The sequence below is a fragment of the Lepisma saccharinum genome, unplaced genomic scaffold (assembly GCF_977018435.1).
Source record: "Lepisma saccharinum unplaced genomic scaffold, izLepSacc3.1 HAP1_SCAFFOLD_494, whole genome shotgun sequence".
NCBI lineage: Eukaryota > Metazoa > Arthropoda > Insecta > Zygentoma > Lepismatidae > Lepisma > Lepisma saccharinum.
This window is the reverse complement of record NW_028143180.1, coordinates 95821-122783: the sequence shown is the minus strand read 5'-3', so window position 1 is coordinate 122783 and position 26963 is coordinate 95821. Positions and strand designations below refer to the sequence as shown.

Below are 26963 nucleotides of genomic sequence, written 5' to 3'. Positions count from 1 at the left end.
GCAACCATGGCCGACATTCAACGTCTTATCAAAGAGAGAAATGCATGCAAGCGCAAACTCAAACGTATAGCTTCGTATGTTGATACTTACGATGAAGCATCAAGCAACATTCTAACAATCAAGACTCGCTTGGAGCATTTAAACGAGGTTTGGCTAAAATTAGAGGAAGTTCAAGACAGCATTGAACTACAATCAGTCGAAGGTGCACATGACGCGGCAAGAGAAGAAATTGAACGTATGTACTTTGATTTGAAAACAAGAATGCAAATTTTGATTGACAAGCATGTCACAAAGCCAGTTTCCCCTGAAACTAAACAATCTGCATCACGAGGAAGTACGCAGGTGAAGCTTCCGGCAATTGCATTACCACATTTTAGCGGTAATTACACGCAGTGGGTGTCTTTCAAGGACACGTTCGTATCGCTGATACACAACAATGTAGATATTTCAAATGTTCAGAAGTTTCAGTATTTGCGCGTATCATTGAAAGGCGAGGCCTTACATCTAATTCAAAATTTGCCAATGACAGAAGCAAATTACGCTATTGCTTGGGAGCAACTCAATGAGCGATACGACAATAAAAGGTTGATTGCAGTCTCACATGTAAATGATATTTTACATATCAATCCAGTTGTAAAGGAGAATTGTCAGGAACTTCGTGCATTTACAAACACTGCAGTTAGCTCTATTTCAGCGCTCAAAATGATAGCTGAAGACACGTCGTTAACTGATATAATTTTAGTTCAGCATCTTGTTTCAAATCTCGACCCTGCAACGAGAAGAGCATTTGAACTAGAAAGTAATGATACTGAATTTAGCACGTTAGATCAGCTCTTTAGTTTTCTAGAGCACAGATGCCAGGCTCTTGAAAAGATTAATCCAGTTACGAGTGAAGGTAACAAGGTAGCAACAAAATCATCTACAAATATGCACAAACAGTACAGTGCTAAATGTCAACAATCTTCGAAGTCATATGTTACAACAGATTCTTCATTGTGCATGTTTTGTAAAGCAAACAAACATCGCTTATTTTCGTGTGAAGCCTTTAAGAAAGCTTCTATTTCACAAAAGTATAAATTTTTACGTGAGAATCGCGTATGCTTTAACTGTCTTAGCAGCAACAACCACGTTTCGGCGCAGTGTAAATATGGAGTGTGCAAGCGATGTAAACAGAAGCATAGTACTTTACTTCATGTAGATGAAGGTACATCCAATGTAAACCGGCAACGAGAAATGTCATCTGGGGGTCACGTGAACACATCGATGGTAAACAATACAAGCGATTCTTCACAGCATTCAGATCAAGCACCTCAGGTTTCTTATTGTTCAATTAAGCAGAAAAGCGCGTCACAGGTGTTACTTGCTACGGCGATTGTTCAAGTACAAGATATAGCGGGCAATTGAATCAATTGTCGTGCTCTCTTGGACGCGGCGAGTCAGAATAATTTCATTGTTGAAGACATTGTTCAAAGTAATCGTCTTCGAAAGGTAAAGCATCGAGTTCCCATTCAGGGACTCAACAATTCGTCAGCTGAATCGAGTCATTCAGTAGAGATCCGTCTGAGATCTAATAATAGCAATTTTACGACAAGTATTTCGTGCTCAGTGTTGCCAACCATTACAGGACTAATGCCTTCAGAAAAGGTTGATGCATCTGAATGGAACATTCCAACAGATATTCGTTTAGCAGACCCAAGCTTTTGTTCGCCTGGCAAAATACAGATTCTGCTTGGTGCAGAGGTTTTCTTTACCGTTATGAAGCCTGAAAAGAGAACAAAACCAGTAAATTTCCCCATTCTTCAAGACACAGAGTTTGGATGGATTATTGCAGGGAAGATTCCAGCAACATCTTCTAGCAACAGTATTACTAGGTCATTTTTCACGAGAAAGGAAGATTCTCTCAGCTCGCAACTCCAACAGTTCTGGATCATAGAGGAGATCCATACGAAGCTGCAATCACCAGAAGAAATGGCTTGCGAGCAACATTTTCAGCGAAATGTGACACGAGATGAAAGTGGCCGTTATACGGTCAGGCTACCATTACGTAAGGATCGTTCAGTGTTAGGTGACTCCTCGCACTCTGCATTAACTCGATTTCACCAATTAGAAACGAGGCTTCAACGTCAACCACAATTAAAGGCTGATTATACAGAATTTATGCAAGAATATTACCAGTTGGGACACATGGAACCCATAGGGAATTTAAATGATGTACAAACAAATGACTGCACAAAATTTTTCATTCCGCATCATTGTGTTTTCAAGGATTCCAGTACAACGAAAATACGTGTTGTTTTTGATGGGAGTTCGCCATCAACAAGCGGTGAATCAATAAATAGCATACAAATGGTTGGACCTACCATACAGGAAGATTTGTTTTCCATTGTTCTAAGATTTCGAACTCACAAGGTGGCATTGGTTTCTGATGTAACAAAGATGTATAGAATGATACACATACATCCTGATGACAGGCCACTGCAATGCATTCTGTGGAGAAACTCTCCTCAGGAACTCATAACAGTATTTCAATTGAATACGGTCTCGTATGGGCTTACATCAAGTGCCTTTTTAGCAACCAGATGTCTGAAGCAGTTAGCCGAAGATGAAGCAGTTAACTTCCCACACGCATGTCAAGTGTTGCAGCGTGATTTCTATGTTGATGATTACGTTGGAGGAAGCAGTAGCGTGCAAGGTGCGTTACAACTTTATCAAGATCTTTCAGAACTTCTGAAAAGAGGAGGATTCATCTTACGAAAGTGGTGCTTCAACAGCACTGAAGTACTCAACGCTATTCCAGAATCACTGAGAGAGACTCAAAATCTAATTCATTTTCATACCGAAGGTGTTAAAACTCTAGGAATTTCATGGAATCCCTCGGCAGACACTTTCATGATTAACATTGGAGCCAAGTCTGTCAACATGATGTCACACAAACCAACCAAACGTCAAGTAGCGAGTGTTATTGCCCAGATTTTTGATCCAATTGGACTACTTTCACCAGTAACTGTAATGTATAAGTATTTTTTACAACAGTTGTGGCTTCACAACATAAACTGGGATGATCCACTTCCAGAAAGCCTGCAAGTTGAATGGGTTCATCTTCATTCTCAGCTACCAGTCATCAGTGAAATGCAAATACCACGTTTCATCCTAACACCTGGCTGTGTCAAGAATATACAAATCCATGGCTTTTCCGATGCATCGGAGAAAAATTATGGCAGTTGCTTGTATGTTCGTTCAGCAAACGAAGAAGGTTGCACCGAAGTTCACTTACTGTGCTCAAAATCACGGGTCGCCCCGATCAAGAAAACCACTCTTCCTAGATTGGAACTGTGCGCTTCAGTCTTATTGGCCAAATTACTCAACAAAACTCTCCCAATTTTGAGACTTAACATTGACAATGTTTATTTGTGGACAGATTCACAAATAGTTCTGGCATGGCTTAGATCGCCAGCAAGCAGATGGAAGCCTTTTGTATCCAACAGAGTAGCGCAAATTCAAGAATTTACTCAAACTTATCAATGGAGACATGTTTCGTCCAAGGATAATCCAGCGGATTTAATCTCCCGTGGAGTTAAACCTCAAGATATTCATCATCATTCGCTATGGTTTCATGGTCCAGCTTGGTTGCAAGAAGATAAACGTGCTGGCCATCATCATCATCTGACACAAGTCTTAAGAACAAAGATGTTCCTGAACAACGAAAGCTTCCTGTAACTACACTGGTGTCTCATCTGCAATCAGAGGCAATAATAAACGATTTTTCTACATTTTTCAAATTGTTAAGGATTGTAGCGCTCTGTAAAAGATTCATTTGCAATTGTAAAAATGCAAGTAACAAACAATCCGATCCACTTACTTCAATTGACATTGAAGACGCTACTCAAACGTGTGTCGTTATGACACAAATTTCGTTCTTTCATCGAGAGATAAATGATCTCACTGCCAAAGGGCAAGTATCCAACAAAAGTATCCTTAAAGACTTACACCCCTTTCTGGATAATCAGGGAATTCTTCGTGTTGGAGGTAGGCTAGAAAATAGCAACTTGGAATTCAGCAGCAAGCATCAAATCATTTTGCATCCAAAAAGTCACTTCGCCCGTCTACTAATTGCATCAGAGCATGAACGATTGATGCACGCAGCACCTCAATTGTTAATCTCATCCATTCGAGAAAGGTACTGGATACCTAGAATACGACAAGCTATTAAGCAAATCATTCATCAGTGTTTAACTTGTTATCGTTTGAAGGCATCCGCAGCACAACAGCTAATGGGACAGCTCCCATCCATCAGAGTTACACCTAGCAAGGCATTTAATCATGTGGGCATAGACTATGCCGGACCTTACGTCATCAAAGTAGGGTCAATCAGGAGTAAAATCACAAAGAAATGCTACATAGCTCTTTTTACGTGCCTAGCCACGAGAGCAATACATCTTGAGCTAGTAACAGACCTTACTTCTGAAGCTTTCATAGCAGCATTGCGACGCTTTACAGCAAGGCGAGGCAAGTGTTCCACCATTATCAGCGATAATGCCACAACATTTCAAGGAGCGAAGAACGAACTTCAGAAACTTCAATTGCTATTTCAATCGCAAGGATTCAGTGAAAACATTCAAAGGTATGCAGCACAAGAAAACTTTCAGTGGAAAAATTCACCTCCACGTAGCCCAACATTCGGTGGTGTCTGGGAAAGCGCCATAAAATCCATGAAGTACCATCTTCGTAGAGTCGCCAAGAATGCTGTACTGACATACGAAGAGCTGTCAACTCTTTTGTGCCAAATCGAAGCTTGCTTAAACTCTCGACCTCTTACATCCTTACCTGACTCTCATGAAGAATTTAATTACCTCACTCCAGGCCACTTTCTTATTGGTGGTCCACTAACTTCCTTTCCTCAACCAGACTTAAGTGATCTCAAGGAAAATAGACTTTCCAGGTGGCAACGAGTTCAACAGTTTCAACAAAGGATTTGGAGAAACTGGTCCCGAGATTATCTTCATGGTATGCAACAGCGTCAGAAGTGGACAACCACGCAGCCCAACCTGCAACCAGGACTACTTGTGCTTCTGAAAGAAGACAACCTACCCCCATTATCTTGGAAAATGGGCATTTTAGAAGAAGTGTTTCCAGGGAAAGACAATTTAGTTCGTGTAGCCGTGGTTCGCACCAAGGATGGAGTGTACCGAAGGGCTCTCAGTAAGATTGTACCTCTTCCAGATGGGAAGATCAATTGAACTTTCATGATTTAGTTTGGATGCTGTGCATTCCAACGGGGGGGGGGGGGGAGAATGTTTAAGATTGTAAATAGTATTGCTTTCCGCTCCTCATTTGTTTTTATTTTACTCCCGCTGGGAGCTTCGTGCAAGAACTCGGAATTCTGGGAGCGTGATATTCGAACGCTGCGGAATGGTGCATGTCGGCTCGCGGCAGTGAGAGAGCATTTCAGCTAGCCTATCGGATATGGGCCTTTTTTGTATTTCTTCATTGTGCAAACGTATTTAATTATTATATAATACCAAGTGAATTAAAGGAATTGTATCATATGCGAATTTGTTACTATATCCGTTGTTCCAGCCCTATGGTAAGATAGACAATATGGCGTCATACCCAGAGATGCTAGTTTTCTTTCATGTTGATACGTGGAAGGTATCTGCAGACATGCTTCTATCTCGTCACAAAGTTACAGTTATTGTCTTCGCTCTCAACTTCGTTTACAAAACTAACTTACATCTATGAGCAAATATAAATATATTCAAGCTTTCTTTAATACCGTAAGAGTGTAAGAACATACCGTATCACCGCACCCCATCCTCAACCCTAACCCCGCCAGGAATTCAATCCTACTCTTATATCTAATCCCATTAGCTAATTTTCATTCTGTAGAGATTATGTGCTTTTACTAAGCCAAATCACGGTTCTTTTTTCTCTTGGTCCCCAAAAATCAAAGCTTGGACATGAACAAAATGGGTACGGTACGTTTTACCTCTTAAGAATCCATTTCCTAATTTGGACGTTAGGCTAATCATCGTGTGATGTGAATATAGAAAAAAATATACTTTGCAGGAATATATTAGGTGTTCTGTAAACTGATATTTTGAATTTAAGATTTGCATGCTGCATATATATGGAAATGTTTGTTTATTTGTTTATTTTTAGGTGCCCTAGAAATATATTTATTGTGTATATACAGGGTGACCTATAATTAGATGTATTCCCTGAAGGGGTTAAAGTAGAGGCAATTTGCAATAAATTTGACCATATGATACCCCGTCCGAAAAGTAGTAGTTTTCGAGATAATCGATTTTTTATTGTTTATTTTTAAATTACAATTTTCTACATAAAAATACGAATTGAAAAAAAAAACAGCTCATTGTATGGCACTTATTTCAGCGTTTTCTAATAGCTAACAAATAAGTGGTTCGTTGAAAAAAAAAGTTTTTCCCAAATAACAATCACATGTAAGTAACGGGTGGGTCTAAACTTACAAGTGGTGATAAAAAAATGCACTCTTAGTTTACTTGCCAACGTATTAATAACAAAAATGGTATGACACGAAGCTTACAAATTACTTAAATTACTTCCTTGAGTTATCAGCTATCCAACAAGGTACAGATGTTGCCAACATTCACACGCTTTGGTTGTTACATGTTACATCGTACACCCACTAGAGGACAATACTTGTCTTATCACGTAAACAAGTGATACAAATGTGAATCATGCAGCTCACTAGATGGCAATGAAATGACGCTCACAAAGTGGCAGTACCTAAGAGACTATGTCAGGTTGAAAGTGACTGATCTACATAAATCTACTTTGCGTAACCTCGCAACTAAATCAATAAGTGATAGAATAGGTGCTATTAAATGTTGTTATTGTGCTGTTCAACAATGGCTGCATTCGACAATGAAGAACACGCTGATATTTTGTACTGTTACGGGTTTTGTGATGGTGACGCAGCTGCAGCACGAAGAGAATACGAGCGTCGTTTCCCTAATCGCCGTTTACCAGACACACGAGTGTACTGTACGATATACCGGCGCATCCGAGAAACCGGTTCGGTTCGACAACGGCAAGGCGATGCAGGCAGTCTCGCGAGTTTGCTCCTGAAGCGGAGAAGGAAATACTGGAGTGTTTTCACTATTGGACGAGAGTTATGGCCAAGCAACTTGGCATGAGTCAGTGGAAAGTGTGGGTCATATATCCATACCACTACACACTCGTGCATGCTCTGAGGGAGCATGTCGTTTTGTCGTTTTCTAATAGCTAAATGCTGATTTCGAAAATCCAGATTACCTCAGCAAGATTTTATGGACGGACGAATCAAAGTTTGACCGGAACGGTGTAATCAATTTCCATAATGCGCATTATTGGGCGCCAAATGGCGAGAACCCGAAAAAAGTCAAAGAAAAGGCCAGTCAGAGGAGATTTTCATTGAATGTGTGGATGGACGTCATCAACAATCATTTGATCGGGCCATTTTTCCTGCCCCAAATCTTAAATGGCATCACTTATGAACATTTTTTGTGGAACGAGATGGCAATGTTGTTGGAGGATGTGCCTCTAGCCACAAGACGTGACATGATTTACCAGTATGATGGCTGCTCAGCTCACTTCTGCCTGGGCGTGCGACAGTGGCTGGATGAAAATTACCCAAATAAATGGATTGGCCGAGGCGGCCCGATTCCCTGGCCGGCTCGATCCCCCGATTTGCGCCTTTCGAGTTCTACATTTGGGGCCACATGAAAGACTTAGTTTACAAGACACTGGTAAACTCGCAAGAACAGCTCAAGTGAGAGGATTAACAGCTGCTCAACACATCAAGGACACCATCACACCACGAGTTACGAGAACAAATGTCCGTAAAAATCTGCGTGCCTGCATTCGTAACGGAGGTGCCCACTTTGAGCAAGACGTGTATTGTTCTTTAATTGTAATGTTCATTGATTCCATTCAATGAAAATGAATGAAGTATTATTTCTTGAACACAAATGTGAATGTTGGTAAACATTTGTACCTTGTTGGATAGCTGATGACTCAAGGAAGTAATTTAAGTAGTGTTGCTCACGGGACGGGACATGTCCCGTCTCGTCTCGTGTCTCGTCTCGAAAACGAGACGAGACACGAGACGGGACAAGCCTTTTGAAATTCGAGACGGGACGAGACGGAATGCCTTTCTCGTCTCGTTTTCGAGACGAGACACGAGATGGGACGGGACGGCTTTTGAAATGTCTCGTCTCGTCTCGAATGTCTCGAAAAAATAAAAGCAAAATATTTAATCAGTTGCAAATACTTGTTTGCTTGGAATAAAGTATTTCAATTAGAAACGTTGATAAGCGTGTATTAAGTCAAAAGAAGACTATTCTAGAGAGAGTAATGAATGAATACCTAAACTTATTTTCAATACTATTTCGACACACAGCTTTACTCCCCACTTTTGTTTTTCAATTTATTCCAGGTTATTAATTTTATGTTACGATAGTACTCCAGATACTAATACAATTTTGAATAACATCAAGTAAAAGGGCAGGTAGAGAAGGTGGAAGGAGGGGCCAAAAGATCGTGGAATGTCTGCGTCCGAGGTTTATCTTGTAAAAATAGTCTCAGCTCTATAGGTTGGAAAGATAAACGGACCGACGGATATGGTTTATTTTTGTTATTTAATTTTTACATCAAAGGGTGTACAGAAGTGATTGTTATTAGGAAGTAGGAAAAGCATTGTAGGAAACATGGCAGTACAAATTGATAAGGAGTTGTTGGGAAAGTTATTAAGGAGTCCAAGTTATAAGCAAGACTAAGAGAAGGAGATAATTAGGGACAAATAATCTTGCATTATCCCACTCCGAACAGCTGAGAGCAAAAGAGGAGGGGAAAATACGGGAAATATGGAAAGAAGTAATTTGGTGATTTTAGTGTTTACAGGGAACCACGACAAGATTTTACCACATGATTATTTGCACGGGTTGAGAAATTATTAGAATGTTATGGAAATTTCGGATATGTCTTTGTTGAGAAAATTCTTGTTGTTTCCCTCAGGCATTCTGCAGTTGGTTGGATTCGATTTTTTTACGTCCGTTTGAAGATTATTTCCAATGCTTTTTTTTATTTCTTTATTTCTTATTTAAGGAGAATACTATTCCTTGGATTGTAATAACGAAATACCAAGCCTGATATAGAATACATTTCAAATGAAGGAAGGGCACAAAGTTCTGTATAATCGTCGTAGGAGGAAACTTTGTTCTATGAGGGGACTCCCCGATGCTGCAGTGGTAGCATCGTCGCCTTGTAATCAAGGGGTCCCGGGTTCGATACCCGGCGAAGGCACATTGTGATTTGAACCCCACTTTAAACTGTGGGTAAGGTCCCGATTAGCCTTTCTGTAAATCAGATGAAGGAATGTTGTAGCTGTTCTTTTTATTCTGTAAATTTAGCCTTCAAGTTTATGAGCAAAATACATGTAATATCTACTGTCTACATTTTCACTCGTTATTAAACACATTTCACAAAGTAGTTTTATCGAACTTCAGAGGGAAGCTGACAGCAATGTCAGGGTGGCGGGAGCTTGTTTACGACCAGGGTGTATTCCGAGACTATTTTTCGCCGTTCCCCATTGACAAAGGTTTCGCTTTGAACAATGGACACCGTTGCTTCAGGGGGCAAACACCAAACATAGGGCTAGGTTGACCTGCAGTAGCGGGTACGTGCCATAAATCCAGGCCTAAAGTAGGAATGAAAGTTGATGCAAGGGAGGGGCAATAAAAATTCTGTAATTTGGTTTGCTTGCTGACAGGAAGTTTTGCAGGAAAAGCTGAAAAGGAAAACGGCAGACTTTGAATGAAAGAGGGACAGTGAACACAAGATCTTTGCATTATTCGCCGACACACAAGCTTCCATTTCGAAGGTGAGGTTATCAGCAGCGAAGTTATTAGAGGGTTGGAAGCAGTGACGACGCCAGAGGGGGACGCCCCATGTCAGACACTTCGCCCCTCCCACCCGGGTCCCCCAACTGAAGTTAATTAAATATCGAATAATAAGAGAGTTCATTTATTAGAGTATGACGATTTTCACCTTTCAAAGTGGTGTATTCTGCATGATATCACTTTCCTGCTTATAATACCAACTTGATTAACAAATATTAATTTTTTTCGTCCAAGATTCGAGCGCCGACCTGGGCATAGGTGATTTCTCATTCATTTATGTCCTGTAATAGCCGAGATTAACCTAAGTTTTAACCAGTCTTAAGAACTTGGAAAAAGTGTTGAATGTGGATGATTTTAAAACATCACGAATATTTTCAGGAACACAAGACATCATCTGTAGTACGGGCAAATTAATCTAATCGTGGTCGTTAGTGACAACGCTAATTATTAAAAGACATTCAAAGTTGATTCAAGATTTGGTTGGTTGGTTGATTTGATGTTTTAAGTCTACTTTATGCACAGTAAGGCTAATCGGGACTGGACTTATAATTTAAAGTGCCTCCACTGGGTATCGAACCCAGGACCAAAGGTGATCGAAGAAAACCCGACACTCCATGTCAGTTATTGTGGATTCATCGCGGTTTCTTACTATTCAGGGACTTGAATTTCGATATGATGAGTCTGAGGCAAACCTTAAGAAAGGGAATTTCTTCGATACTCTTGAAGTTAATGAGGGGATATTATTTGGAAATGTATTGAACGTGAACCTTAAAATGCAAATTACACTTAAAATTCGATTCAAAATATATCGCGGGCAGCTAAAAGAACGCTTATTAGGAGTTGCCACTCTTCAATCATTAGATGGAGGTTCGCTCTTTCTCGTACATATCAAAATCGAAGAACTTCTTCCCACGAACAGCATAGGTTTCTGTATTTGTGTAGCACAGACATACGTTGGAGTGGTAGAGTAAGAGTAAGTATTGCCAGTTATGAGATAACTGTAACCTTTGTCTGATTTTTTATCCTGTGATAACGTTTCCCTGAAAGGTGAAACACAAATTTTGCCCAAAACTCTTCAGCGTTACGAAGATGGTTGTTCTTAAAATCTTTGAAAAGGCTTGCTCGAAACAGGATGCTGGATGCAAACTGCCTCATTTGGCTGTTCTTGGCATTGAGAAGAAATGTCAAGTCCTGGACGTACCAAAGGTGGGCAATGTGTTCTCCAAAGCACATAGAGCAGAATTCTCCAACAGGAGAATTGCACTTCACTAAGTGCCTCACATTGTTTCTAATACTTAAAAAGATTCATTTCTTCCAACGTCACGTTTATTTTGCAAGAAAATTAAACTCTTCGAAGCATTTTTTCGTCATTTATATTATTATCTTATAACTTAAATATTTATATCAGTAGTTTCATCTCAAGAAAGACGATGAATTATAAAATTATGAATGTCTTTCAATACTGAAATAGGACACTAGAGACAACGCAACTTACCAATAAAAAATAATTAATGTCTTTATTAAAACGAATCATGTGGAGATAAACTCGTAATCAAGAAGTAAATTTAGGCAGTAAACGTCCACTCTAAATAAAAGACACACACAAAACATCATACATGAATATAATAATAATTATTATTATATAAGTATATATATGTGTAGTGTTTACGGGCGTTTTAATGTGACTGCTCCCTTACAATATTTTGTTGCCAACCTCCCCCCCCCCCAAGTCAAATTTCCCTGGCGCCGTCACTGGTTGGAAGTAAATTTATTAGGACGAGGAAAGTAACATTAGCTGTTGACAGTGTTGCACCAAAGGACGTGATATGTGCTACTGTTTGTATAAATGATAGGAAATTTAAGCAAAAATTTATAATTGTTGAGACTTGTTCCCTTCATTTGATCGTAGGAAGAGTTGGATTATTTTACACATACATGGGAAAGGGTTGTTGTTTAAAGATAGAGACGTATTTTGCACATTTTTTAAAAGTTCAGATAAAACGAGAATTTAGCCTTACTGTTATGAAAAGAAATAACGCAGTACGGGGAAATAATAACTTCACATTTCTCGCACCTGGTGGGATGCAACACAAGAGTATTGCAGGAAGTCTATGAACGAGGATGAAGAAGGATATGTGAAATTTGACTTACCTGCGGGTGAATTAGTTTATTCTAATATTCTTAAGGTTGATATTGTTTCTTTTTTTTTAAGTCCACTTGATTCGCAAATAGGCTAAAACGCGAACCGACCTACAGTTTAAAGTGCGATCCGATCCACTTTGTGCCTCCATTGAGTATCGACGCGAGGACCCTTCATTACAAGACATCGACGTTATTACTACGCCATCGGGGAGGCACCCAATTTACGCAAATATGTTGATTCCAATAACATGTTATATGCATAATCTGATAATGATGCACTTTGGGTGCATCTAAACATATTTTTTTCAACTATAGCATGTCTAAAACTATAGCTTCTTGCATCCTCCTGGAGCCTTGCTGTAGCTAAACAAAAAAATATTTGTTTAGCATAATCGAGGGTCACATATTCCTGCCGAACTTACTAGAAAACAAGGATTCTATTGGGATCATACTGCTTTGAATGACAGTATCAATGAAGTTTTATGTACGCTACTACTTATAATAATGAGCATAAAATATTAATCAGGAATTTTATTTTTCGTCAACTGGATGTAACATATTTTTTTGTTATTCAGCAAATATTCAATTCATCACCTTTTTTGACATTAATTTTCTTGCCAGGACAGCTGTTTTAATGCAGATTTTGACGATCTTAACTACACGTAAGATAGATATTAGCTAATATTCGTGCTGTTATATTACTATTCTTCCACCATCTTTGTAACATGTCATGCAATAACAATAATAGAATTGATTAATTTACATATTCAAGTGAATAGACCTATGAAGTATATTAATGCATTAATTTAAACATTTGCTTAATTGTTGTCGTTAATGTTATTATTATATTTTTTTCTGAAACACTTGGCTCAGACACCCTCCCCCGAAGGATAAATTAGATCAAGCGGTGGTGGTACCGGACTTAGAGGCTTAAGGGAAAACAAAGAAGTATGTGCGTCATAAGCTGAGCATAAGAAACAGCACAATATCACAAATAAACCCTTTTTGAAACTTATGTCATAGAAGATGTTTAACAATATTAAGAACAATAAATGTTTTCTATTTGTAATATACTAAATATTGAAATTTTGAATAGTCTTTTGTGTTCGTACTACACTTTATTGTTCTTCCCAGCGCCAAGCTTAGAATTTAAAGAAAAAATGTACATTTTCATAGTGTACGGAAGTTCGACATTCAGAAAGAAAGAAGGTCTATTGGAAAACATTTCAAGACTCCCAAAAGGTATAGCAGTAATGAAAAAGAGCACTCACTTATACCGTGTTTGTTACAACCTGTCCGGCTTCCCGCGATAGCTGATCGCTGGCTTTTCTAGCATAAACCAAGCGGTGTTGCTGCTGAAGACCGCCTGAACTCCGTGCTGGGGAAAGCCAAAGCCAGGCAGCAAATTAAAATACGCAACGTGGCAACAACGTCTACGTAAGCTCTTCTCTTGTGGCTTCCATTCGCTCCTCGCTGCCCAGCAGACGACTTTTTTCTCGTTTCTCATTGGCACCAAAACTGTCGAGCGATCGCTAGCGCGGGAAACGGGACAGGTTCTAACAAACTTGGTATAAATGGACGATGGATAGACAGTTGTATGAAGCGAGGAAAACCACAAGGTAGATTCCATAAGATACCTAGCAATCGATAACCAACAAACTGCATTTTTAATATTAATATCCTCATGATTAACGAACCTTATTTATTCTCACTACGCAATGGGTAAAATATTTGGAGCTTTATCCCACTTTCCGGAAAAAAAAATTCGTGTTTCTGCTACTTTTAACTTTTGTTGGCATAATATCACGGATCACTTTTACGAGACGAGACGGGACAAAACGAGACGGGACGAGACGAGACGAGACAGAACCCTTCGAGACGGGACACGAGACGGGACAAACGAATATTTTCGAGACGAGACACGAGACGAGACAGCATTTTCACGAGACGGGACGGGACAGACCAAAGTCTCGTCTCGTCTCGTCTCGTGGGCAACACTAAATTTAAGTAATTTGTACGCTTCGTGTCATACCATTTTTGTTATTAATACGTTGGCAAGTAAACTAAGAGTGCATTTTTTTATCACCACTTATAAGTTTAGACCCACCCGTTACTTACATGTGATTGTTATTTGGGAAAAACTTTTTTTTTCAACGAACCACTTATTTTTTAGCTATCAGAAAACGCTGAAATAAGTGCCATACAATGAGCTGTTTTTTTCAATTCGTATTTTTATGTGGAAAATTGTAATTGAAAAAACACTAAAAATTCGATTATCTCGAAAACTACTACTTTTCGGACGGGGTATCATATGGTTAAATTTATTGCAAATTGCCTCTACTTTAACCCCTTTCAGGGAATACATCTAATTACAGGTCACCCTGTATGGAAAGGTCACATTAATTGCAACAATGGTAGATTATAAAACGGTTGCCAAGCAGCAGATACCATTGGCGTAACAAAATCGTCAAGGGCCCGCCCCCAAGAAACAAATTTGGCCCTCTCACCTTCACATGAAGTCAGCAGCGAAACATTCTTCCTATAAATTTAAGTATTAGTTTGAATGGTTCGTTGGGGCTACACTTATATGGTTATACAAGTCGAATCTGTGTGTATGTACCTGTGAATTATCATAGACTAGCATTTCAAAGAAAGCGAGAATGGGCATAGTAGAATGATGTTGAAATTTTTACGTAGGAATTAGTCCACAATTTTTTGTACTGGAATGTTATCAAAATGAATTTTCGTTCAAAATACTATCTGCCTTTTTGCGCAATTTTAGATACGTATTGAAAAGCTTTGGGAGAGGATATTAAGGAAATGCTATAGTATGTGTAAAGATCTTTTGATGTACGAACAGTAGTTTCCTTGTGGTTTGATATGAGATGCATTCAAAAGAAGAAAAACGACTACGTACTTAACTTCTTCTTTGCATAAAGTGAATCTCTCGTTGAGTTTTATCCACGCCCTCCAAATCTGTTTCCAAGTTGAATAATGACTATGTCAAAGCAAGCATTAAATACTGTTGTTCTAAATTAAGTCTTTTATCTAGATATAGCTAATCCAAATGACGTTATACGTGTCGAATTCATGTACCTTCAAATTTTAGTTTAATTCCGCATGTTTAAGCTAGTGATTTAAACAACGCCAGTGCTTTCTGTATGCGGATAACAAAATTGAAACATTTAGAAAGTCCATATTATCTGATGGCAGAATTTATGTCAAATACAGTTTTTCAATTACTTTTGATTGATTGATTTGCTATATTTTACTTTGCTTCTTGTGCCACTTTTGGCTAATCTGCGAAGATGGGAATGAGTGACGATATGATAAAATTTATGAATGCACACTAACCCAGGATCCCTGGCGTCGCAGCGCGATGTGCTAACCACTACGCCATGGGGGCTGGCTTCAACAATTTTTTGTTTGAAGCACTATTTCAATAGCAAATTCAACCTTTTCTAGTAGTTTTCTTAATTGACAAAGTTTGACACCTTTTATCGCCGTTTTTAGATTCTAATATCGAGTTCCTTGTATTTTGAGTCCACTTTATGTACAGATAGGCTAATCGGGAATCCGAACCGTGTATCGAATCCTGGACCAATATTATTGAAAATGCCCTTCATAACCTCGATATAAGCAGAACGTAATGATATGATTGGCTAAAATCAAGAAGACCATCAGGTTGATCAAAGTTTCTTGAAACCAAAATTTGCCATCGTTTTCCACTTTGACTAACGTCCGATCTCCTCGATGGCGTATTGTTACTGAGACGATGCTGAGATGGGCTTTTATAAATATCCAGATGAGAACGAAACGAACCATACCTTTCGAGACTCTTCGGGAAGAGATAGACTTCTGTAACATAGAGACTTGTGTCCGAAAGTCTCGGTTTTGTTTGATTTTGGTACGTTTTTTAAAAAATTTACCTAAATCAAATTTACTTTACTATGCGACTTCAGACTATTAGTAATTGCCAAATCAATTCATTAGTGGCAATTATGAACCTCTATTGTGTTGGTTGCATATCTATTCAGGATAAAATCCTGTGTTTCGAATGCTCCTAGCGTAGAAACGAGGTCTCTTACTTACTTCTTCTTCCCCTTCGTGCTGTTAGGCGTCGGGGTCCTTCAACCATCTGCTATCCATCTTCCTATCTTGTGCCATTCTCTTAACTTCCATTAGTGCCTTTCCTCTTTTAGTAACCATCTCTGACACGTATTGCTCCCATTCTATCCGAGGTCTTCCTCTTCCTCTCCTTCCTTCCGGTCTCGCTTCCATTACTTGTTTCGGTTTTCTTTCTTCTCCCATTCTCATGACATGGCCATACCAGCCCAGTGTTCTTCTCTCTATTATCTCGTCAATTGATTCTACTTGTAGCTGTTCCCTGATTTTAGTGTTCCTGATTCTATCTCGTCTGGTTTTTCCTACGACTTTTCTGAGGTATTTCATCTCTGTTGCTGTTAATCTAGAAACGAGGTGTCAAGGATAAAAAATGTTATCAAGAAAGGCTTGTGCCGTGACAAGCTGTATAATGTTTTCTATACTTACACACACAAAACTAAATGCACCAAATACATCGATTGATGCCCTAAAGCGTGGCCTTACAGAGAATCAGGTTTTCAGTTTGATGCATTTTTGTACATCGTTTGTAAAGGTATCGCAATTGATGCGGCTTTTGATGCAATTTCCACTTGGAGCATCTTTCTCGATGATCCACTTGTCGCCAGACATTGATTTGTGTATACGCACCGAAGACATCTATCCTATTGTGAAGCCAGTTTTCAAATGGCAAGTTGGTGTAGTGGATAAAGGCAGTAGCTGGTATAGTTGAAGTTCCATTTTATGTTGAGAGTTCGAGCCCTGCTGCACACTATTTTTTTTATATATAGTTCATTTATCACGATTTGAACATTGATTCTATATTTTATTTTGCGCAATCTTAAAATATAAAAAATATTTAAAAAATGTTGCTTGGAATATCGTCGAATAGAGGTACTGTGTAAAAGTTGGCTGCAAAGTTTGAATGTTCAATGAAAATATTTAACTTCTCTGTGATTCGACGTTCTCCGGGGGTACGGTACGTGTACAAACTGGGAATAAAATTTTAGTTATAATATACGTACGTGCAAATGTTAACTTATTTGTTCTTATTACATAGCTAGTTTTTTGTATTTGATCTCTCGTTACGTAAGAAAAAGAATAACTATATATACACCATACTACCATTTTGTGTTTTGTGAAGTCTGTCTGTTTCAAGGAAGAAGCCAAATGTGCAGTAAGTGTTTTCTCCTCATGTGTATTTATTTGTAACAACGAAATACGTAGCACGTATTTTCAATGTAACAATGATTTTCAACAACCGCATGTGCCTTGTAACCAAAAAAGTTCTTGCCGTTCTAGAGCAGTGATAAACAAAGAGCAATACAGTGGACGGTACGTACCTTTAGGTTTCGAAGTAATCTCCATCAGCATCCAACACCTTTTGCCAACGTTCCTGCAGCTGCGGTGATAAAACTCGGCAGGCTTGGATGCAAAGAAGTTCATGAGTACGTTCCGCAGGTCTCCCTCATTTGCGAAGGATCTCCCACGGAGGTGGTTGTCGAGGGAATGAAACAGGTGGTAATCTGTTAGCGCAAGGTCCGGTGAATATGGTGGATGGCACAATGTCTCCCAGGCAAGTTGCTGAAGGGTCTCCCGGGTCCTCTTTGCCACATGTGGCTTGGCATTGTCGTGCAGGAACAGCACACCCTTGCGATTCACCAATGCCGGCTCCTTCTGTCGCAATGCACGGTGCACCCTTGCAACTGCTGAGAGAAGAGGTCAGCAGTGATGGTGTGACCAGGTGGAAGGAGCTCGTAATGCACCACTTGCCGACAATTCCACCATACAGAGAGCATAACCTTTCGTGGGTGCAGAGGTGGTCTTGAGGAGTGAGGAACAGGGTCACGTGGCGACAACCAATGTCTGGTACGCTTGGGACTGTCATAGAGGATCTACTTTTCGTCACCAGTGAGCAAGCGATCAAATATGGGTGTGTTCAGGTGCCGAGTGAGCAAGGACAAACAGGCTGTCACTCGATGTTCCTTGTTGGCTGCTGTGACTGACCCAAAAATTCGCATTTATTTAATTTATTATGTTTTGTTTAATTTTGTGCTTAATACGCATGATGATATATTTATGTTATCAATTTCTGTTTTGTTATATTTTGGAAAACGTTGTTGCATTAATATGATGTATAATTAATTATTATCACATTCTTGATAATGTATAATTACGGTGTATACATTTCTATGTACATTTTTGACCATAGCAACGAAAAAGAAACAAAAGACAGTTGATCAATAAGTGATAAAATATATGGACATTTTAAAATAGTGACGTCCGAGTTTCATTGAATTTATCAAAATCCTAATTGTTATTTTCGTAAAGTGAATACTAGGATGCTTCGTTGAAGTTCAAGTAAAAGGATTGCTTCAATAATTTGGCGACCCAGCCAGGATTCGAACCTGGAATCTTCTGATGCGTGGTGAGAAGTTTGCGCAATGGTAGTAGATTTTATTTTGTCTTGGATTTGCAATTTGTTGAACATGTTGCGAAGACAAAATTGGCGACCCTAAACATTTTATTTCTTAAGTTTATTATTATTCTGTGCAATCATGGCAGATAAATCTAAAGAAACAAAGCCTAGACATTCACGTAGGCTAAAGTCTAATGTTGCATATGAAGGAACCTACTTAAATAGTAGTAATTCTCAGGATGGTGACATTGGTGATGTACAGTCAGGTAAGATTGAAGGAGTGACGTGTTGTGATAAGCTCGATAATGATCTGAGGTATGTGCAATGTTTTGATTGCCGTTCGTGGTATCATGTTTCATGTTTGAAGCTTTCCGTCACACATTGGATAATTTATTCTACCACGAAGGAAAGGTACTGTTGTAACAAATGTGACTCCAGTTACGATCCTTATCAATTGCCGGTTTATTTGGAAAATATAAATCCTAATTTAAATGACATACTAAACAGCATTAGAAGCATACAATTAGCTGTTGTAAGTTCTAATCAGGAACTTAAGACTCAGTTTGAACAGTCTAATCAGGAACTTAAACTGTCTAATCAAGAACTGAAACAGTCTAATCAGGAACTTAAGACTCAGTTTGAACAGTCTAATCAGGAACTTAAGACTCAGTTTGAACAGTCTAATCAGGAACTTAAGACTCAGTTTGAACAGTCTAATCAGGAATTTAAACAGTCTAATCAGGAACTTAGATCAGAATTAAATCTGTCTAATGAAAATATTCAGGATAAACTTGACGTTATATCTTTAAAACAAGCTGAATTATCTAGTGCACATACACAGTTATCTTCACAGCTTGATGTTAAATTTGAAGCTGTTAATCATGATATTAGTCATGTTAACAACCGGCTCAATATTTTAATGTCTGAATTTAAGGACAAAATAGATGCGGTTAGTACAGCGTGTTTACAATCAACTACACGTCTTGAATCTCTGTTTGATAATAAATGTTGTAATGTTGATGTCAAACTATCTGAATTTGAAAATGTGCAAGAATCATTGAAAGAACACGTTCTTGATTATGACCAACGTTTAGATAATCTCAATTCAAATTATAATGACTGCTCTGCTAATATAGTTGATCTTATATCTAGAGTCACTATTTTAGAAACTAAAAGCGATGTTAATGCTGATGTACATAAGCATATTTCTCATTGTACAGAAAAGTTCCAACAGTTTAATTCCCATATTGAAGGTATAGAACAAAATATCAAAAAGCTTCAAACTGATGGCAAGGATTTAACAGTCAAAGTTAATTATAACGATAATGATGAAGGTAGCGTAGCCCTTGCACATAATTCCTCTGCTCGTAATTCTGTTGTTACAAATAGTAATAGTAGAACAAAATCAATTGTTGTGGATAATACAGAATCTAATACATGTCGGAATGGAAGAACCCGGTGTGATATTGGACTCAGTACTTCGTCTAGTGATGTATCAGATGATTCTTCTAAGAAAGTTTCCGGTAACAAGAATGTTACTAACACTCGTGCTCGTAAACATGTCCATTGGAAGCACAAGTATAATAAATCTGTGAGATCTAGCTCTGACGAAACTTCCGTGAAGAAATTCCGAAGTGACGACGCAGAAGGTCCATTCCAAAAACAAGAGTTAGGTGCTGAAAAATATAAGTACACTGATGCTTGCTATCAACTGTTTGGTACAAATGTACATCCTACTTATAGTTCTGTGTTTGCTAAGAGTAATGACAATGTTAGTAATGTACATAATAATCCACATTGTCATCTGAATCAAAGCGTTAATTCTCCTTGTATGTGGTGTGATTTTAACCCACAAATATCAGAACCTAACCCACAAAATGATTGTGTTAGTAATATTTATCGTAATGCAAGTGTACCATGTTCAGTTTCGAACAATCACGATGATCATCAGTCGTCTGTAAATGGTTCTAGATTGCATGATTATAGTAACACAGGGTTAAACGGAGCAAATCATATTTGTTATAATCAACCGTATAGTTCGAGAGGAAGAAGTGATCATCCTATAACTAGAAATACATGCAATGGAGAAGGAAATGCAAGAAGTGGACGTTTAAAATTAAGTGAATTATCTCAATTGCCTAAGTTCTCGGGAAAGATAGAGCAACAATCAGCGAGAGAATATATTGAGCAGCTGGATAACATATTAAATGTTGTAGGAGTGCCAACAGAAATGAAACTGCAAAGTATCCAACAATGCTTCATTGGGAGAGCTGGTTATTGGTTTCGGACTCATAAATATTACTTTAATTCTTATGATCAGTTTGTACAAGAATTCATTAATCAGTTTGCTTCTTCGGAAGTTATCCAATCACAACTCTCCGTATTGAGGAATCGCAAATACGATCCCATTGTACATGGCAGTTTAGAGACTTGTGCTTTAAAAACTCACTCTAGTTATTGCAATTTGGTTGAAAATCCTCAAGATATAGATGTTGTGCAGTTAATACTTAGCCAATTACCTGATAATATTGCTAATCACATTACTTGTCACGAAATTCGTTCAGTAGATCAACTAACTAGCATGTTAAGAAGAATAGATGTAATAAAATTTAGTAGAAAGGGGCTTGTTGTTCTTCCTAATGAAGACAACGAACGTGAAAATATTCCAAAGGTTTTTAAGAATTCGGAACAAAATAGAGGCAAGTTAAATGTGCGGCAAGTTAATGTTCGACGTTCGAAGACCACTAGTGTTTGTACTCAGACTCCAACTAGTAGTGAGGTAGATGCCAATACTGTTATCAATCAAGGTTACGAAAATCGGCAGGGAAACAATCTTCGAGGCCGATATTTCAACAATTTTAGGCGAACCTCTAATAATTATGGATATCATGGAAATTTTATTGCTCGAAACAATTATAATGGTTTAAGATCTAGAAACGGAGGACAATTCCGAAATAATTACAGGCAAAATAATTATCGTTCACCTACAGGACAATTTAATGATGAAAATTTGCTCAATCAATCGCGATTCTATTACAGGAATGAAAATCGCAGTGCTGATAATAATACAATGCCCTATCAGTGTTTTCCTGCAAATTCAAATTCATTAAATTCTCAACCTGAATCAGCAGGTTTGGTATCACAAACTAATTCTGATTCTACAAGAATGGCAAATCGTGAACAAAATTCTTCGCGAATAGATCAAGTACAAGGATCGATACAGCAACAAATTCCTAACTCTGCATCTTTAAATTAGTTGCGCAGAAGGAAGTGCCTCAGTCCCTCTGCTGTCCTGTTAAGAGGCAACGTTCAATTGATGATAGTGTTAGTGAAGAAGGTCATAATAATGTTGTAAATAATGCGAGTTCATCTTTCAAAACGTTTGAAATAAACTTTCTGTTAGAATGGTTCGACGATGAACCCGACTGGACTTTTAATGAGGGTGGTGTTCCTATTCCTGTAACGGAAGTTCCAATCATACATGGACTCATATGTAAATTACCTATTACTTGTATAATAGACTCTGGAAGTCAAGCAAATGTTTTAAACTACGAAGTTTGGTGCAAAATAACATCATTGATTGGTAATCTTAGATTAGACAAGGTTGAAGATATTAGATTGTCTGGATTTGTTGGAAGTAAAAGGTGCAAGATTGCTGGTTGCAAAACGATAAGCCTTCAAATTGATGATGAATATTTTCCTATGGAATTCTTTATTCTAAAGGAACTTAACGCTGATGTTATTTTGGGAGTTCCATTTTTACGAAAGTATAAGGCTATAGTAGATCTCAGGACACAGCACATAAGTTTAGTAAGCTCTTCAGGTAAGGAAATTTGTGCGACATTAAACAGTGAAGATTCTAATTTGTTACACTCTAAATGTGATGAATATTGTAGCTCTACGATTAAGAATGAACCTCAATCCAAAGCAAATAAATTGAAGTCTTGTGGATTGTTAAATTATGTGCCTGTATCAGATATTGAATACATGCCTTCTAAGAACGATATTTACAATAAAGTTTTTGAAATTAACGACATAAATGAAGTACAAAAACAAGATTTACTTTCACTTTTATGGAAGTATCATAACCAATTTTCCGATAGACCAAGACATGCAAATGTAGAGGTATATAAGATACAATTGGACACAGAAATACCTGTATCTACTGCACCATATCCCATTCCGATTTCTAGAAGAAAACCTTTGGAAGAAGAACTCGCCAAATGGGAAAGTTGGGGCATAATTTACCAAGAATCTTCGCCATATTTAAATCCTTTACACATAGTCCCGAAACAAGGGGGTCTGTGGAGGCCAGTTGTGGATTTTAGGAATTTAAATAAGCATGTTATTAGTCCGCAAGTTAGAGTGGAACCAATCAATGAAATGTTGCAACGCTTTTTAGGAGCGCAGTATTTTTCTTCTATTGACTTATCTTGTGGATATTTTCAGATCCCGTTAAGTCCAGATTCATATATTTATACTGCTTTTTCATATCGTGGAAGACAGTATCTTTTTCGATATCTTCCTTTTGGTATAAAGTCTGCAGTTTCTGTTTTCCAAGACAGAATGAATAAGATATTCACAAGGGAATTTAATGATTATGTTGTTTGCTACTTGGATGACCTCTTGATCTTCAGTAAAACTTGGAAGGAACATTTACGGCATATAGAAGCTGTTATTCAGAAACTCAAGGAGGCTAATATGTCAATTAAGTTTTCGAAGTGCAAATTTTCATGTAAGGAAATTTCTTTTCTTGGCCATATAGTTTCTGGAAGCCAAATTAAAGTTGATTCAAGCAAGAATTCTGCAATAATAAATTTTCCGACACCTAATAACAAAAGAGCTCTTCGTAAATTCCTTGGCTTGGTCAACTGGAGACGAAAATTTATAAATAAATTTGCAGAAACAGCTCAGCCACTTTACGAACTTCTGAAATCTGATGTTCCTTGGATGTGGAAGGAATTGCATTCACAGGCATTTGAGAAGTTACGTGAGTTAGTTATATCTCCAGAGGGTTTAGCACAACCTGATTTTTCAAAATCTTTCAACATAAATGTAGATGGCTCGAAGAAGGGGATCGGTGCGGTTTTATGGCAAAATGGCGACACTTCAGGAGAGGATCTCAAGATTATACAATATGCAAGCAGAGTTCTTCGCGGTAATGAGGTGACTTACAGTACGCACGAGATCGAATGTTTGGCAATTCTTTTTGCTTTTGAAAAATTTTATATATATGTTGCTGGAACCAAAGTTCATTTGTATACTGATCACAAATCATTATCATGGCTGGAGTCTGCGAAGTCATTAAATCAGAGACTAAACAGATGGTCCTTAAAACTACAAGGATTTGATTATTCCGTACATCATATACCTGGAACTTCTAACCAAGCTGCCGATACTCTTAGTAGGTATCCTGATTTATCTACAGGCGTTCCTCTCATCAATGAATTATATATTAATTATTTGAATTTAGATATTGTTGATGAAGACACAGTTGACTTTTGGAAGGAGAGTCAAAGACTGGATCAATGCTGTTCTGAAATTATATGGCATTTAAAGGAAGGCAATACTCCAAAAGAATCCAAAGAGATTTATACATTACATGACGGTCTTCTGTTTCTGAAGCACTTTCCAGACGATAAATGGAAACTGGTAGTTCCAAGGGAGTTGGTACCTAAAATTTTACATCGACTTCACGATAAGCAAGGACATTTTGGATATTTTAAGGTTCATAATAAATGCAAAGATTGTTTTTATTGGCCAAAAATGAAAGATACTATTAAGGAATATCTTAGAAACTGCTTAACATGTGCAAAGACTAAGCAGGCAGTCTTAAAAATTGATAAAGAAATTTTGCATGTACATACTACAACCCCTCACAGTATGCTTTCTATAGACCTTATTGGACCTTTACCGAAATCACAAGGTTATAGCTTTATTATAACAATAGTGGACGTTATGTCGAAATTTATAATGGCCTACCCTTTGAGAAAAGCTACAACCAAGGAAATTATAAATAAGTTCCAACTTCAATATTTTTATCACTATCCACTTTCTAAAGTAATATTGTCTGACAATGGATCTCAATTTCGATCAGCTGAGTGGAAGAGTTTTGTAGAATCGAATGGATCAGTGTATTCACCTTTCGCCAACCCAATTGAGCGATACAATAAGGAAATAATCAGGCTACTAAGACTATACACAAAGGATAATCATCAGCAGTGGTTTAAACACTTAAGTGTAATTATTGGACTTTTAAACAGTTCGATATCTGAGGTTACAGGATTTACGCCGAATGAATTGTTTCTTCATGATAATGTCAAGAATACAGTATTTCATCAAATTAATTGGCCATCTGAACTGGAGAAGGTGACGTGGCAAAATAAATGTCTAATGGCAAAAACAAGAATGAAGAAAAGGGCTATAACCAAACAGAAGAAAGAGGATGGAAGGAGTATCACGATCGCAGTCAACGATATTGTTCTTGTTAAAAACCACGAGAAGAGCAGCTTCCTTAATAAAAAAATTCACAAATTTCTGGATTTATGGTTAGGTCCTTACTTAGTTAAAAATGTTAAGAACAATTATGTGGAACTTATGTCTCTAGATGGGAAGAAATCTGTAAATAAGCAAAATTTGTCTAATGTAAAGAAGTTTAATTGTTCAGCCGACAGGAAAACAGAGTTGCTTAAATTTGCATAAATAATTCTTGAATGTAGTTAGGTTAAGGTAACTACAGACACTTCTACAATGAAAAATGTAGGATATTTGCATAGTCAATAATATTGTTTATTCATTTAATGTACTGAATGCATGCAACTAAAACAAAATGAAGAATATGTCAGTCAAGTTTGATTCACGCAGATCATAGTGAACTGAATTAATATTGTTTGAAAAAAAAAAATTATGTTGTAATTTAAAAATGCAATGTTCACAAGTTTGTAACTAAATGTAAAATTTTCGATATTTACAGAATTTAAATAAGTCGAAAATTTTCACCCGGAAGGGGTGCGTATTGTGACTGACCCAAAAATTCGCATTTATTTAATTTATTATGTTTTGTTTAATTTTGTGCTTAATACGCATGATGATATATTTATGTTATCAATTTCTGTTTTGTTATATTTTGGAAAACGTTGTTGCATTAATATGATGTATAATTAATTATTATCACATTCTTGATAATGTATAATTACGGTGTATACATTTCTATGTACATTTTTGACCATAGCAACGAAAAAGAAACAAAAGACAGTTGATCAATAAGTGATAAAATATATGGACATTTTAAAATAGTGACGTCCGAGTTTCATTGAATTTATCAAAATCCTAATTGTTATTTTCGTAAAGTGAATACTAGGATGCTTCGTTGAAGTTCAAGTAAAAGGATTGCTTCACTGCCGACAATGTGTGAGGTACCCACTTGCTTAACTTGTATGACTTCCCTATCCCATGCAGGTGCAGTCTGACTGTTTCAGCGGAAACATGAAACCTTTCTGCAAGTTCATCACATGTTAGACCACTGTCCTCCTCGATGGCTGCTTTCAGGGCCTCGTCATCCAACACATGTGGTCGTCCACTGCGAGGTTCATCCGAAAGGCTCACATCTCCCGAACGGAATTTCTGGAACCAATGCCTGGCAGTGCGTTCGTTCACGGCATTCTCCCCAAATGCCTGGCATATGCGGCGACTTGATGCTGCAGGCTGACAGGCCCACTTTAAAGTCATACAACAAACACACGCGAACAAGCTTCTTCGATACCTTCATTTCTCTTCGACACTGGACGAGCTATGACTGCTGTGTGTGCGCAACGTGCCTGTATTACTGATAGTCGATGGTCAGACTAAATCCCGATCGCTTGACAGGCACGTGCGTCATTTCGTTTCCTCTCTGTGAGCGCATGATTAATGGGACGTGAAAAACGGCAAGAACGTTTTTGGTTACCTTGTATTTTTACGTACCTTTCCACACCAGGCAAAATGTGATTTGAATTTACACATCTATGACAGTGGGATCGATTTTTTCGCCCAGCATTGCAAACTCACAATTGTTACGCGCCGAATTAAAGGTCAACGAACCTTTGGTTATTTTTACATTGAAAAACCCGGTGTTGGTTAAGTCTGGAGGTGAACTCCAATTGGTGGCTGGCTGACCAAAAAGTTGACCAGATATTGAAAAACCGGCCCTTAAACATTTAGTCTAAGCTACAGACTACATGCGTTTTTTTTTTTTAAGCTGATGCATTTACTTTTCTGTCTGTATGCTATATACTGTACCAAGGACGTATTTAGGGGGTCCAGGGGGTCCGGATCCCCTCCCCCCCGAACGACTTATAAAGTACTATAATTAAATAATGAAAAATATATTCGTTTAGCCTTTG

At 37.9% G+C, this 26963-nt stretch overlaps 1 protein-coding gene across 1 annotated transcript; it reads left to right on the top strand.

Annotated features, from left to right (window-relative positions):
- The first annotated feature begins 4709 nt into the window (after positions 1–4709).
- On the top strand, positions 4710–5237 carry LOC145982963 (uncharacterized). The gene has a single exon (XM_083116246.1). It carries the CDS (start codon positions 4710–4712, stop codon positions 5235–5237), a length of 528 nt encoding a protein of 175 aa, XP_082972372.1.
- Positions 5238–26963: the final 21726 nt, after the last annotated feature.